At 35.1% G+C, this 16,123-nt stretch overlaps 2 protein-coding genes and 1 long non-coding RNA gene across 5 annotated transcripts; all 3 read left to right on the top strand.

Annotated features, from left to right (window-relative positions):
• The first annotated feature begins 2,376 nt into the window (after positions 1-2,376).
• On the top strand, positions 2,377-6,934 carry LOC114527177 (P2X receptor E-like). The gene is made up of 7 exons (XM_028548813.1): positions 2,377-2,798; positions 3,139-3,238; positions 3,655-3,814; positions 4,300-4,470; positions 4,583-4,762; positions 4,920-5,089; positions 6,675-6,934. Exons 1-7 carry the CDS (start codon positions 2,661-2,663, stop codon positions 6,848-6,850), a joined length of 1,095 nt encoding a protein of 364 aa, XP_028404614.1. The 5' UTR covers positions 2,377-2,660; the 3' UTR covers positions 6,851-6,934.
• A 586-nt stretch (positions 6,935-7,520) lies between these two features.
• LOC114527176 (neuronal acetylcholine receptor subunit beta-3-like) lies at positions 7,521-13,731 on the top strand. 3 transcript variants are annotated; one of them, XM_028548811.1, is made up of 7 exons: positions 7,522-8,034; positions 8,127-8,192; positions 10,982-11,154; positions 11,428-11,472; positions 11,619-11,728; positions 12,329-12,558; positions 12,637-13,731. In XM_028548811.1, the coding sequence occupies exons 2-7, from the start codon at positions 8,132-8,134 to the stop codon at positions 13,335-13,337; spliced, it is 1,320 nt and encodes a 439-aa protein (XP_028404612.1). In that variant the 5' UTR covers positions 7,522-8,034; positions 8,127-8,131; the 3' UTR covers positions 13,338-13,731. The 3 variants fall into 3 exon arrangements, with proteins under 3 accessions (XP_028404611.1, XP_028404612.1, XP_028404613.1); XM_028548810.1 differs by having other exon boundaries at positions 7,521-8,192; XM_028548812.1 differs by lacking the exons at positions 7,522-8,034; positions 10,982-11,154 and having other exon boundaries at positions 8,128-8,192.
• Positions 13,732-14,965: 1,234 nt separating this feature from the next.
• Positions 14,966-15,928, top strand: LOC114527061. The gene is made up of 3 exons (XR_003687389.1): positions 14,966-15,047; positions 15,319-15,495; positions 15,842-15,928. It is a non-coding gene; the product is annotated as an uncharacterized LOC114527061 (long non-coding RNA).
• The last annotated feature ends 195 nt before the right edge of the window (positions 15,929-16,123 follow it).

The following is a 16,123-nucleotide window of genomic DNA, read 5'->3' on the forward strand; positions in this document are numbered from 1 at the left end:
ATGGGGGGCCAGTTCCGTCGGGTGTGCCCCAAGGAACTAAATTAGGTATATTGGTTATTCATTTTACTCATAAACGACCTAACAGTAACCAAGCAGATCTTTGGAAATACATTGATGATTCGACAGTATCAGAAATTGTCACGAAGGATTCCATTAGTAATGCCCAAAACATTACAGATAATGTGGTTACGTGGTCCAATGCAAATAGAATGCAACTTAATCCGGAAAAATGTAAAGAACTACGAATCTCGTTCAACGCTGTGCCGAGACCTTTCGATCCAATTGTAATCAATGGAAAAGAGTTAGAAGTTGTTAATAAAATCAAACTCTTGGGTCTTACCATTAATAATACTTTAATATGGTAACCTCACATAGACGAAGTCGTCAAAAAGGTCAATAAAAGACTCTATTTTCTTAAGCAACTTGAACGCGAAAGTGTTCCATGTCAAGACTTGGCCTCCTTCTACATATCATGCTTAGATCAGTCATGGACTATGCCATCCCGTTTTTTTACAATGCGATACCTCAATACTTGAAAAACGATTTGGAACGGCCGGAAAAAAGAGCTATGGCCATTGTTATAGCTGAAGAAAATTATTCTGGCACATTAAACTCACTTGGTATTCCATCTTTAAAGTTCATCATGAACATCTGTGTAACAAACTATTTCATTCTGCTGTGTTGGATCCAAACAATAAAATTTATAATTTGTTGCCAGAGAGGAACAAATCTAATAATAATCTAAGACATGAAAGAACCTTCGATATTCCAATGAGCCACACAAATAGAGTATCAAACTCCTTTATATATGCTATGAGTAATAAGGTCAACAAAAGTTAACCTCTCTGTTCGATTTTAATTTTAAAATGAAATTATTTTACTAACTTATATCAATAATCTTAATGCGTCTTAGCAATAGTTATAGCTACAATTCTAATGATGCAATAGTTTTAACTGTAACAATTACGTAATTCCGCCTTTAGGCTGCAAAGTAATTTTATTAAATACAAATACAAATTACATATAACAAAATTGTAATTGTATCCGCGAGTAGAATATCCATATATTTACGGTGGCTTCGTAGTATGGTCATGAGTGGATGTATCATCATACAGTAATTTGACGTAAATTGCAAATATAATAATATTTTAAACAACATACTGTTTGTTATATACAAAGCCAGATCAACGCGAAGACACCGAGTAAACACGTACCAAGGCCTTTTTTCATTCTAATTTACTTGGATCAGTCGAATAGTCAATATTTCCTTACCTTTATTGGATTTATGAATCCCTCGTCCTTGCGGACAACCAAGCAGTTAAATGTCAAACGTAATAAAAATGTTACTTCCTAGAAACCGTGCGGAAATTCATAGATACAGGAAGTCAAAAGTAGGCTCTGCCGCTCTGAGGGCGAGAATGTAGGAAGCCCTAGGTACAGGAAGTCTAAATCAGATATAAATTTACCCGAGTTATAAAAACAAATGACACAATCACTATGACAAGAGGGTTGCCTGTCCTTCTCTAACTTCGATAATAATCTATTTCAGAATTGCGTCATTGCCATTGGGTCCTCCCTCTCCGGCCCTCTCCCTCATGATGAAATATATCTTTTCCATCCTTTTCTCTCCTATATGCTATATTTTTATTATAAGTAAACGCATGCTTTGCGGGATATTAGTGATTATAGTGATTAAATGTCCCGCACACCGCGAGAGGTTAAGTGAAAGTCACCTTCCGAGGCTTTAGTGTACATTTGATCACTAATATCCCTCAAAGCATGCGTTTCGTTCATAACATGGACATTGGTCGCCTTGGTTTCTTTTGCGCATTTCCCCCAAGTACAAGGATGGGGGATATAATATTGTTTTAAACGTACCTCATCAATTCAATATATTGATAAGGGACGTTCACAACTGAACCATTAATAATAAACTGAAACAACGAATTCCATTACACACAACTTTCAATCGCTTTATTATAGTTCGCTGAATCAATAATTAAAAAACAGAATTCACAAACAAAAAGCTTAATTTCTTTTTCCCTCGCTCATCATCTTATTACAAAATAAACACACAGCTTTGAACGTCATTGCGGTTATAAATATTCTAATCACTGAACTATTTCATTAAAGAGATCTCGCAAAATAAAAGCATCTAATCCATTGTTTTTTACCCTCGAGCTCGGCGAGTAGGGGAGGCGGGGCACAAAGAAAGACTGGGGTAGGGCCGGGGGTTGGTTGCTGGTTTGGAAACAGCCAAATAACCAAATTGCCAAATGGGTTCTAAATGGGTAGAAATTACGAGAAAAAAATAGGCTCCGCCCAGGAACGAGGTCGAGGTTTTTAAATGTGCTGACATGAATCACATGATTACATCAATAGTGTGGTGTGGTATGACCAATGAACTCTATAGTCGATACAACTGGAACGATAACTCCTGAGTCCTGACAAACATCCCTATTCAGCTTGAAGATTAATGCCCCTGAGTTTCAGTTTGTTTACAGTTCACAGTGGCAAGATGCCATTTCGAGATTGGATTGGAGGCGTTCTGATTCTGCAATCATCCTGATCCTGGTCTTTGTGTCCTAACCAAGGCAAGCCAGTTTCTCAAGTTTTAATATAGCAGTGGTTTGGATTGGAGTAAAATTTTGTCGTGAATCATGTCGTTCTTTCATTATGCAACATATAAATATGTAACAATTCGTGACTCGAGACTTGGCGTTGGGTATTATTTAACCGCAGTGCTTATTATTACTTTCACAATGGCGGAAATATTTATTAGCAAGGGATATATAGAGGTACGTGTATGATATTTTTTAAAGTATATTCCCATATCATTGTTTTTAATAGTATGACTGGTTAATTAAGTAGCCTTGAGACAGAATAAGAATGTATTGACGCAGTCTCTCACTCACAATATTAAAAGAGAATGTACTTTTGATATTCATAATGGTCATTTGGCTCTCATGAGTAGACCTAAGTTCCCCTTCTACCATTCAACCACAGTGGTACAACTACATACACCTTATACAACCTTCATCATATAAATATTTAAGTTTGTTTGGAACTTCCAAACAACCATCACTACGGTATACTAACTTAATTATCTGAATATAATTATGGTGAAATTTTCTGTAGTATGATACTCACCCATCTGGAACTCTGAGACTTATACTGTCTGATCCTGATAATGATTTTTTTCATGATGAACTACCACCTGAATGTTGTGTGAATAAAAGTAAGAATATGGTTCTTTGTATATTATAGAACAGTGCAACATCAAAATAGAGCTTGATCCAGTGTAAAGGTATAGAGCACTAGCTATGTTTAAAACATTGAATCTTGCAATATTTTTTATAAATTGAGCATTTCACTCCATTGAGATAAATATCAAAGTGTCTTTGGTAGTAGATAGAAGATTGAACAGAATTTGGAAGTATCATCTCATCATTTCATATAAACATGCATTGAATACTTTTTGTTTGACAAATTAATTTATCACTTTTTCTACACAACACTAACTGAACACAACACTCAATAACCTATGATTCAACCATAGCAAACTGATTACCATGGGTATTATTGATATGGGAATTAATGTATGCACCATTTCTAATTATGATAAGTATTGAGTTAATATCACTTTCTACTTAGCCTCTAATGGAAAATGTATATCTCAATGTCATTACATGGATGCACAAGAACTTTCATGGCCAATTCAATCTCATACACTCAGTGTTATGACATTTTGTAAAGAAAGATGGCAGAGTAATCAGCAGTCACCTGATCATCCAGAAGAATTTATAACCTTAAGGTATTAATCCTTTTTTATTGATGCTTTGAAATTTCTGTTGACTGCATAAGATTAAAACTAAGAGTAGACCTGGGCTTGGGGCCATTCAGCTGTATATACTAATAGCAACTTGTTAATTTTCTTGTTTATGCTAATGTACGTAGATTGTAAGCTTGTAGGAAGAGAAGAATGGGATAATGTTAAATTAGATCAAGATAACTTATTGCATAAGTCTGTTAGTTGCTAATGCACCTGGTTTGAAGGTTTTTGTCACTCGTAGACAGACAGACAGACAGGCAAGTAGGCAGGCAGGCAGACAGACAAACAGAAAGACAGGAAATTTCTATTTCATCGGTTAACGATAATGGACGCAAAACATCGCTGATTGCCTACGAGTGATGTCCAATGATGATATAACGACTGATTGAAACAAAAATCGTTTCTGCAAGAAACGCAATTTTTAGTATTTTTACTCAAAATCAAATTTCTGATTTTGTTGTGTATAGAGAAGAAAAATTTTACACCTTAAAACCTGAAGAGTATGTTGTAAAAGTTGAACACTCGGTTATTGCCACCAAGTTTTTTGGAAACTCCGACAGTGGAAGTGGTACGATAGCTGGGTCACAGAGGAGCATGAGGGGTTGGTTGTATGATGTCAGTGGATCAAAAATTCGCGAGTAGGTTCTCTTTGTAGCTACAGAACCTACTGTAGCTGAATACAAAAAATGAAAGTGAAATTATCCTGAGGCTGAGCAAAGAAATCGCTGTTCTTTCATGCTTTATTTATAGGATGAATAAAGGAGCTGACAAATTAACAATCCGAGAGTTATTCTCTGCAGCAGGTGTCGATAGCCTTGAGCAAGTTTCTGATGCTTTAAATGCGAAAGGTAAAGCATATCGCCGCCATGGCCTTGTTCTGCATGTCACCATAAAGTACACAAATACTCATGGAACTTGGTTTGGTACAGGGTAAGTTTGCTAAAGGCTATCGATTAACGATCAACGGCTGTTAGATATATACTAATTTTTTCAACGTACTTTTCAAAATATCATTATTCTATTATATCACCATCTCAGAAAACACGAATAAAGTGAACTTTTTTTCAGCTTTTTTCCCCTGTTTTAGTCCTATCGAATATGGTTATCACGTTTCTCGCATACCTTACGCTGATTATCGAGTCAACGAGCTGATACCAATATTTTATCAAATGAAGAAAAATACCTCAGAACCAAAATCTCGTGTTCTTCGCAAACGATATGGCGTCAAGTTAGAATTTCATCAAGCCGGAATGCTGGGTTTGTATGTTTGTATTTTTTTGCATGAAATTAAACGCGGGTGTTTATGCGGAGAGTTAGATTGTCAGAATTTCGACTGTATGATACCATATTTATATATTTAGTTTGAAGCCTCTGAACGAGAACTGCTTGACAAGAATCAGAACGTCTAATCTCCTACATTTCATTTGATTGTCGTTACCTTATTTAGGTCTTAACTCGATCATAAATGCCATTAGAAAAAAAACTGTTACATTTTTAGCCAATTAGAATGCCTAAGTTTTTAACAACTCGCGGTGAAATGGTAAATAATGTACCGGCTTTTTACGGGAGGTCAAAATTTATGCTTTCTTATTGGGCTACTGAAAATCTAGACAAATTTCCCGAGAAGCCTTTGAGGCGGAAAGTTTATATTTTTTGTTATGATTCAACCTAATAATTACCCGTGCAGCAAAAGTAATCTATTTTGGTTAGCCACGCGAACACAACAATTTTTTTGTTTCTTTTTGGTCTAAAATACAAAACATAAACTAGGCATGAGATAATCATTATGTAAATCTCATCATTGAGACAAAGGTCAAATATGTACAAATGAACTGCTGTGCGCGGTTGCTGGCTGGGCTGGCAGTGATTCAGCAAATATTTAACTTAACTTGCACTAATTTCACCTGATCCTGAAGCTGAGCATGCGTACTTCCAATTGTTATTTTGTTCTTTATCAGGTCATTTCAGACTCTGATATCACGATCATGCATATTAAATCAATTATCTTTTTCATCAGGCAATTAATGAAGATTCGTTACGTCATTAATACGCCATGCAGATAAAAAAGTTTCCCACTCAAAATTTAAATATTTGGATTTTCATTAATATTTCATTCAACGCGAAGTTTTGTATTTGGATAAAAAATCATTGTGAAAATGACGATGAATTTTTCCGCACTTAGACATTTGTGGCTATTTTGCGATAATAATTATTAAAATTTATTTTATACGTAGTTTCTTTATGATAAAAAATGTAATTATATATAATGATAAATCGAAAAAAAAATGCAAAAAAAACAGCCAAAGAATTTTTCTCTGTTTAAAAAATTCCGTTTACAAAAACCGGCTAAATTCTTTTTTGATTGTAATAAAAATAAACTAGAGTTTGTAATTTCCTGAATCATATGGTGTTGACGACTTTCCTTCAAAGGTCGTTAGCTTGTGTGCGATATTCTAAACATGCCCTTGAACTTTGTGGCTATGCCCTAGCTAGCTTGAATCATATTGCACGTGGGAGCGTCGACAATTTGACAATATCGTTCCATAGTCTTCATATGATTTCCCTCGAAGACACAACCTCTCTACTACCCCATCGGGGCACGTTGCTGTATATTTACACTTTATGCTTCAAATTCAAGATTTCATCAGTTACACCAGCTGCGTTGTTCTTATCACGTGCACAGTTTTAAGAGTCGCTTTTTATGTATCCTTCCTGCATGCATGTCATGCAGTATACTGCATTCACTTCGTCCTTTGTGCTAAACATTTTCGAAATAGAATGCTGAAATTAGGTCATTGCATGCTTATTGGATTACATTTTTATGATCATCCTTTTATTTTAGGCAAATTCTCTCTGGCCTCTCTTGTAATCAAACTTGTATCTGGGATGGGATTGTTAACTCTTACAGCGACAATTGTGGATACGTTAGCTCTCTACATACTACCTGATAGATTTCGTTACAGGAGTTATGTTTATGAAACATCACCTGTTCATGAAAAAGATATTAAACAGGATTAATATCTTAATTATATACTCTAGATGCCCGATTTATTGAATATGGATGTGTAATTTATATATAGCTAGGTTTAATAGGAATTATAATTGAGTCTTTAATAATAAAGCGTTCTTATTTATAGAAACACAGTTCTCAATCCTTGATCGGAATTTTTTTTTTTAGTCAATTTAATATATGCTTGATAAATTAATTGTATAGGTATATAGATATTTGTTTTCGTTTAATTATCCGTTTATACTCTGCCGACGATATCCGTGCAATGTCTTTAATTAATACTTTTATTCTTTCAAAGTTCCAATACATTTCGTCATTCTTTATATTATATGCCGGCTTATGTCAAAAAAGAATTTTCATTAGTTATAGAAACAGCCGACAAATCCTCCCTATCGTTTTCAAAATTAAAGAAATATATAGCTGGAAAAGAAATTAAAAAATCATACACATTTTATTAACAGTGCAACAGGAGTTCATGCATGGAGTTGGTGGTAATAAAAAAATAGTCAGAATTTGCTCAGTGCGATAATATATAACATGCATTCATCAATATTGTATAAAAATATTGCAAATTGCGAAAGTCTTCTTTTGCAAAAATCGTCAGAAGCATGAGGGAATTAGAGCCATTCTCGAGATTCACTCAAAAAATGTCACTTTTGCATAAAGGTCTATAAATTAAATAGTCTAGCTCTCAATAACGGCTGCAAACGTCCAAGCATTTGGCGTCCTAATTTCACATGCAAGAATGTCTGCGCACTGATGCATATGTATATAACTTTAATTGGAGAGTCTGAGACCCAGGAACTCTTCACATGATGCTCGCTGTTAAACCACAAACATAAGTGCCTCCGTGTGTGAATATATATTTTTACTAAATGCTTCTATATTAATTATTTTTCCTCCATGCAAATCGTCATTCTGCCTTATAAATTTTTGATCAACTTAAAACGTATATCTCTAAAATTCGCGGTGTGTGTCAGTAAAGAGGTCAATATTTAATCACTCTCCTTGTAACGAGACTGTAGATAATATAAGCAAGTGCAATTATTTCCCCAAGCCTCTTATATTAATTACTTGGGACCAGTCTCCTGCTGGGAAGTGTAATGATTTAAAAGGTGGATTGATCAAACAACGCAGCCACAACTTCTCATATTTAACAGGAATTACTTCAACTAATCTAGATACTTTCAAGGTAAATATATCACATGTAATCAGCGTGTTTGATGATACGCGATTGTTTCGCTTCTGAAAATCATGTCTTAAATTGATGTTTTATCTTTTTAGACGTTATGGAGTTGAAATGCAATTGCACGGCCTTTCAAGGATTCCTTTTCATCCTTTTTTGTTTCTGTAAGTTTTGGTTTTTTTGAAACATTGCTATATATTTACACTGCATGTGATGTCCTTTTTTCAGTTCTTACAAAAATTTGCTTCTGTTTTAATCATTTCAACGTGGGAATATATTGAGTTGTAAAAGGAACGGGAATGTTTGATTCTTGCCAGTCGTGGCCTTGCGATGTGTTTAATGCAATTAGTGGCTATATAGCTATACATGCATATAGGGCTTTCTGTAGTGTATCACAGGTTTTCCATACATACTGATGTGTCTCTTGGAAACTATTTTTGAACTTATGATTTTTACTAAATCCTTCCAATTAACCTTCAAAGTTTGATTCAACATTTCATTTACATTGCGGTTTACCATAAATGTATGTTTTGTGCAGCAAAACTATAAAAGACATCACCCCACATCTGTGCATACCTTCAACTATATTCGGCTTTTAATCGCACATAGAATTGTCACTTTATACTTTTATCTTTGGGGGGGTGGAATTGATGTCATGACTTCACCAACATGCATATCACTTCATGGCGTAAAAAATGTGTGAGGAAGTTCGTGGTCGCTGCAGCAAAGCCAAAAACATGTTTTTTTAATTGAATTTATGTAAAAAATTTATATACAAGTTGTGTATCGCAAGTTCTTTTCCAAAAAAATGTCAGGCTACAGGTGCACACGAGCATTGTTTTCGAGCGTTTTCAAAATCGTTTATGTCTATTTTATTGTTTATATATAGATTATTTATTGTCCTCACGTTCCAAGGGGAAATATGCTTGATATGCTCAATTATAGCTTTAACTTCTATCACGCACGATGTTGATCACGCGGTGTTTGAAACCGTTTTGGCTGATAAAAACGCCGGCTCGAAAACGTTAACGTGTGAGTAAAAACGAAGCGAGTTTCATTCACATCCGTATGCTGCATGTGAATTAAGATTTCACAATTCATGTATGCATGTATAATATGCATGATCGACATTGTATAAATCGTCAAATTGCAATTTTCAGAGAAATTATTTCTTAATTGAATATATATAGCTAGCGTATATATATATATTTGTCACTTAATAGACTATACTATATCCTCATATGTATATATATACTGCTAAATTGATATTTTCCTATAAACCAGCTGCTTTATTATTATCTTCATAATTGTGGTTGCTTAACAGTTTGCAATGGTTTGAAGTTTTCTATATCTCAACTCCTTATCGTTGCATGCAAGTGAATATACTTATCCCCCACTGACGATGAAGAATAGTTATTAAAAAATGTCAAATTAAATATGAAGATTGTCGTTTGCTTAAAAAAAAAGAAGCGTGCAAAAAAAAGACGTATCTCAACTTATTATCGATTGTTTTTTAATGAGTTCGGCGGATGAAAAGCGACTTTGCCTTTGGCAAGAGTGGTCTGTGTGAACTTGACTGAGGTTGAATGCATGTAACGAGAAATGCTAAAGAATCTATATAGACGCCTAAATATTAACGGGAGAAACATCGAGTGACATGCATATTCGTTTCGTGTTGTAGTTGTACTGAATTATTTCCTTTGAATCCATGATAAATATAAGCAAGTGCGCTTTCCATTAAGCAGCCAAAATGGTCAGACCGCGCGGTCATATTTTAAATTGAAATAGAGTATTTCGTTAAAAATATATATAGCGATAAAACTATACACTTCCCGTGCTAGGCAGATGTAAATAACGATAAACGTGAATGTAGAGATCTTGAAACACTCCAAAATACCAGTAATCTGTCTGTACTGAAATACAACAGGACCGGTCTGGCCGTTTTTTCCGTATAAAGGAAAGTGCCCCAAGATACCATGAATGCATGCGAATATACACGCTTCTCGCCACACCGCTGTTTAAGTATTGAAATATGCTATTTAAGGGTGATAACGATAATAAAACTGTAGTTAACTGCATGTATACGCGTCCTGCTGGACACAAAGGTATCGGCGGCAAATTAAAATATGGAGGGCGTCAAGTTTTTTGCTAATTTTGTATATCTAAAATTATATGAGCGAACGGAAGAAAGTAATAATTTCTAGTTTTCGTAGGTGTAGACCCGTAACACATGATTTCACAGTATAGGCATTAGGAACGGTTGTTGGAAAGACTTGGACGTATTGACGAGAAGGCTTTAATTCCGCAAAATATAATGTTTCAGTAGAATGCGGAAATACAAACAAATGAAAAAACTCTGCTTTATTAAATGTTTTCCGTTTACTGCTCGCCCAAACAACTCCTTTTAGTAAAGCAATTAAGTTATCATGCATCTGGAGAAAAAGCTCTTAGGGGTTGTGAGGTCCGTACAATGGAGCTATTGGGTGTATCAAAAAAAGAGACCTTTAGAAATCAACCATATTGTTAAAAATTGAATTCCTTTTTAATTGCACATAGTATGCTATAGACCACGAGTGCGTAAAATATTCATGAGGTGCATATTTATAGAAAAAAAGACCTTTGGAAATTGAAATACTTTTTATACACAGAATTGTCTGCTCCTGTGAATTTGAAAATAGCTGATTTAATTTGAAAAATCATGATCTTCATTTTGGGTACGTGCATGAGTGACCCCATGCACTGTAGAATCACAGAAAACCCAAATTTGCGAGGTAATTTAAACGGGAAAATTTTTCTTCAGCAATATGTTAACAGTTTATGATAATGTATGGTACATGCATAATTCCATTACATTGCCGAATAATTTCTCCGTCCAAATGATTATCCTGCAAGTTTGGGGTTACTATGGTACAATTTATTGAATCTCAGCATCAAACTCTTCCTTACTTTCTAGTCATACAAGGAACGTTATCGCTTCCTCGACCAAATCTTACCGACACTGATGAGTTTCGTCTCATGAAAACATTATTTTTTGGCTACAACATGTCTTCTGTACGACCCGTTAAAAATAGCACAAAACCTGTTCAAGTGGAATTTCAAATGAAATTGAGCAGACTTGTTAAAGTGGTACGTGCTGTCATGTTGTTCAATTACTAATTACTATCCGTACGGGCCGGGCGGGGGATCGAAGGATGATGCAAACTGGCGAACCACTTTAATTTTGATTGATAATCATTAATTTAAAAAATTAAAAAAGAAAATGTTCAACATGCTTACGCCCCCAGCCCTTTCGCTCTCGAAAAAAAAGATTGCTTCCATGTATGCCTATATATATGGTTTGCCTCAAAAATCGACATTTTCATATGTTATATATATAACGTAATTTTTGTATGTTTTCAGAATTCTAGGGATATGACACTTGTTACGGATGTCTGGATTACTCAGGTATGAATAATATATACTAACTAAACATGCAGTTACATTTGCCGTATCTCATTTGGCGTCGGATAAAAAATGTAACACGTAACTTTCTATTTTCTTTCTAACGTTTCTATACACAAAACCTGTCTCTATTTTACACCTTTCTTTAGAAATGGTCCAATCCATTCTTGACGTGGAATCCAGAAAAATATGGTGGTATTAAAACTTTGCACGCTCAACCTAAGGATGTTTGGGTGCCAGATACAGCATTGGTGAATAAGTAAGTATATAAAGAGATATATTTTTCTTTTGTTTCCCCAGCCCCGTTTCTATATACCTGCGGTATCCATATATCATATTGCAACTGCTGGCAAGAAATGCTGCTGTACCTGAATCTGTCCACATAGTTCTTGTGACTTTTCAATAGCAAATTCTACTATCAATTATGGAATAATTATCATTGGGCTTCCTATGTATGACCAAACAAGAATATTTTTTTAAAATCTTTTAAAATTTGTAAGAGTCGTAAAAATTGAGATATTTCATCACTTTGAATAGATGAAAGATCGAAGAAAAAAGTACTAAAAAATAATTTTCTCCATCTTTCATGTTAAACGCTTGATGCCTGCCATCTTACTTTTTATCTTTCCGAACACTCTTAAAATTATCTCTCTGGAGTAGTGCCGGCAATTTCAGCAAAATTGCCGAAATCAAGTTCTGGATTCAAATATTTCCGCATGCATGGGAACAGCTCCCCCCCCCTATCTGCCCATCCGCCCCTAACCCACCCCATATACTTATGGTGCCCTGCACACAGATGTAGTACATTTTCATCACTCAGCACCCTCGATTCACGAGTTTTATAATTGCCTCATTTTAGTGCTGAGAGTGATTTTGCTGGCTCCAGGACAAAATACAAAACAATGGTGGTATTGAGAAGCAACGGGGAGAATATTTGGATGTCTCCAGCAACATTCATAAGTTCTTGTCGTTTCGATGTTTCAACCTTCCCCTTCGATACTCAGCTTTGTGACATGACTTTTGGTTCTTGGACATTCACTATGAATAAAATGATTTTGCTACCAATGGTTAAAAGTAATCTTTTTTCAGGTAAATTTTAAATATTCGGATGACCAGGCACGGATACTGAATAATGTAACTAGCCGTTTAATTCTTCTTTAAAATCAGATTCCAGTTATGAAAGCGGAGACTGGACAATCCCATCAATAAAGCTGGATCAACATACCCAAAATCTTGAATATGGTGATGAAAAATTTGCCAGAATAACATATAGATTGAAGCTGGAACGAAAACCGATATATTTCATAATGTATCTCATTGTACCCAGTGTTCTCATATCTTTGTTGGTCCTGTTCAGTTTTAAAATACCAGTGGACAGTGGTGAAAGAATCGGGTTGTGTACGACAGCTTTGTTGTCTATGAGCGTGTTTCTGCTTTTGATTGGTGAACATTTACCAGAGTCGTCAGAAAATATCCCCCTTCTTGCAATAGCGTCTGTTTTGATGATGATCGAAATCACTCTGGGTTTTCTCGGTACCATCATTGTTCTCAAATGTCACCATAACACGTCTAAACCGCCCAATTTCCTCAAATGTCTGTGTTGTATCAAGAGTAGCACAAAAGCAGAGCCCATGGTCGATCCTGCTGACCTGGATCCTGAAGCAAAACAACCTACCGTAACAGCCTTACTTCAAGCACAGATCAGCATGATAGAAAAGAAAGAAGATAAATATCAACAGGAATGGAAGATAATTTCTAAAACAATGGATAGAATATTTTTCTATCTCTTCCTCGCCTTTCTCATTGTTACTCTAGCTGGTGTTTATCTGTTTGCGCCTCTTATCGTAAAACTGGAACGTGACCTCTAACTGAAGTCATCTTTATTGCAAGTAAAACATGATTCGTCCAGTTTCATCAGTGTCAAGACTCATCTTTGCATATCGCATGTATATGCATGCATTGCATTTGCTTTGTCTTCGACTGGTGTTATATCACTAGCCTTTATTTATTTTATGTTCATGTACTCAGATTGAAAGTTAAACTTGGTAGCTTGGTAGCTATATGTAAACGTATAGGCACGTTGTTGCATGCTCTCTGTGCATGATATACACGCAACTTGACACTCGAACTCTAGAAGTAATGTTATGCTACAAAGTACATCAAAAATCTGAAAAATTTTAGTCACTTGTGCATATATAACGCTTCTGAACTAGGACTAAACATATATATAGTCTAGAGATTATTGGGGGCAAAAAAGACAAAATAGATTATTAATAAAATCGATTAAAATCGATAGTTATTATTTTTTTATACGGGGGTGTGCAAGAAGCAATCTCTCGAAATGGTCAATTCTCTCACGCATTTCGAATTTCCTATTGCCTTTGCACCCCCTGCAAGATGGCGTTTTTCACCATGAAAGCACAGCTCTAAAACAAGGTATGGTACGCATGCGGCATGCGTTCCTCCGTACTATAATAGATAGCTACTAGCGCGTTTATCAAATATTTGATCAGTTAAGCTGTTTTCATTATTCGTTTTTTCAGTGTAGTTTCAAGTTGCTCTAATTCACCTGATCACGACATTGTATCAACAAGGATGTTTCATGCATACTGACCAAAAGTCACGAAATAAGCTTTCGTTTGGAACATATTCTACCAGTCGTGTTATGATTTGTGAAAGATACAAAAGGTATATAAGTTTACTATTGTGTCTATTTAAAAAAATGATACTGTCATACATGTCTGTCTGTAAAATATCAATCAATTCTGTTAAACCCTCGATTCGGTGAAATCACTGCACAGGGATCTTATTTTTCACACTGCCAAAGGCACAAGATTAGATTTTTTGAGCGCAGGAAAAGGACATATATATAATTTTTATACATACACCAAGTGCGAAATTTTTATAGCCTAGTTTCTAGACGTCCTGTGTGGTCTCTGTAATATAATTTTACACTTAACTGTGAGGTTATAGCTGGCTGGCGCACGTTAACTGTCTGTGAATGTATGCTCATCACCTTGGTCACCATATATCTGTAATAAGCTAACGCCTGCTTAGTCATGAGAGGAAGTTTTAATGAGGTGGAATAAAGAACGTGGCTTTGCGTAATCAGTGCACGAGAAGGCTTCACATCAATCACATGCAGAAGTTATTTCAAATTTGGCCTTTAATATTTACCGATGCATTTGAGTAATTTAGGGAGTTATGCATGCCATTAGTGGAATTCATTAATAAAAAACCATAACCGTTCACTGTTTGCATGGAAATAAAAAGAGAAAGGGTTTAGTATCTTGAAATTATTTCTCCTTTCTATCCTTCTTCACATAACATTGGTATTCAGTGGAACAATGCTCCAGTCAATATCGTGTCAAGTTAGCTAAGAATTTCTACTATTTCAACACGTGAAACTTTTGCAGTCGATGTTTCAGATTATTTCAATACTACATATGTTGGGTAAACATTCCTCAAGCAAACTATTTGTGTGTGTGTTCTTTTCAGAATCAACATGCAACAGTGGATGAAGCCATTCTTTCTCATCTGTTTCTTTTCTTCTATATATTCAGCTATTTTGCCAAAAGGTAAACTTTACTATCTTGTCAAACTGACATCTATGTTTTGTTGAAAATATATAAAACATTTATCTGCAACTCAAAAATTCTTCACTTTTCACCTTTCCCGAATTTGTTTCAACTACATAGGTCACAAGTCACTTAGTTCTTCCGATCACTTAGATCTATTTTCAAGCTATTTCTAGGGCAAAAGCTTACGATTTAGCAGGTCTTGTACCATCAAAAAAGTCGTATCAATTTGAAGTACTTCTTATGCCACGTTCATTACCTACTTTTCAAGATTTGACAGATTCGTGCACAAACGACGGTAAAATATGGACTGTGGATGATTGTAAGGAATGTCGATGCTGGAGAGGAAAGATTTGGTGTAACGTTATCACTTGTACATGGTTTGATGACGTAGGCTGCAGTAATTATCGTAAAGTTCCTGGAACCTGTTGCAACTATGTCTGTTTAGGTACGTTTAATGTCATTATGAATTTTATTTAAACTTCTAGCGGATCAGGACAAGGTGACAAAATATTTTACCATGTAGTTCAGTGCACTTAATTTCAATGCATGACTGGCGGAAAAAAATACTTTCAGTAGACTGATCATAGAAAATGTGTATTCTTAGAAATCTTAAATATATTAAAATGAGGATAGGATGGACGTTACGTTTTTCCACTTTCCAGCCGCCTTCTTACAGACCGGAAACGTTTTATCATCGATATAAATTCATTTAAAGGCCGGTTAACTATCTGGAATTCAAGTTATGAGAAAAAAGTTGAAGAAATAAAATATCATTAACATTTTTTTTTCAGATAATACGTCAGATGCTACAGGAGAAGACGTAGTTTTTTCGAATGATCGAAAATTGAATGTATAATGATTTAATTGATGCTCGTAGCGAAAAGAATTGTATACTTATTATATTGTAATAGAATTACTGCATCATTTTTTTATTCCGCAAGCTGGCGCGTGCAGGAAATAATCATCAAATCATAGATAAATATGAAGTCTATATATTTTTCCAATTTATCCTACCAATCTAACCTGCTGATGCAGTTGATGCAGTAAGGTTAGGCGTAGTATTCAGATAAGGC

This window comes from Dendronephthya gigantea, unplaced genomic scaffold, assembly GCF_004324835.1.
Source record: "Dendronephthya gigantea isolate DGI-Jeju-01 unplaced genomic scaffold, DenGig_1.0 000043F, whole genome shotgun sequence".
NCBI classification, from domain to species: domain Eukaryota; kingdom Metazoa; phylum Cnidaria; class Anthozoa; order Malacalcyonacea; family Nephtheidae; genus Dendronephthya; species Dendronephthya gigantea.

Bases quoted from the DNA above. Each gene is read 5' to 3' on its own strand.
- LOC114527177 (XM_028548813.1), top strand. From the start codon at position 2,661: ATGTCGTTCTTTCATTATGCAACATATAAATATGTAACAATTCGTGAC. The intron at 2,799-3,138 runs GTACGTGTATGA...AATTTTCTGTAG, and splicing joins TTAGCAAGGGATATATAGAG to TATGATACTCACCCATCTGG. The intron at 4,763-4,919 runs GTAAGTTTGCTA...CCCCTGTTTTAG, and splicing joins GGAACTTGGTTTGGTACAGG to TCCTATCGAATATGGTTATC.
- LOC114527176 (XM_028548810.1), top strand. From the start codon at position 8,132: ATGGAGTTGAAATGCAATTGCACGGCCTTTCAAGGATTCCTTTTCATC. The intron at 11,155-11,427 runs GTACGTGCTGTC...GTATGTTTTCAG, and splicing joins TGAGCAGACTTGTTAAAGTG to AATTCTAGGGATATGACACT. The intron at 12,559-12,636 runs GTAAATTTTAAA...CTTTAAAATCAG, and splicing joins TAAAAGTAATCTTTTTTCAG to ATTCCAGTTATGAAAGCGGA.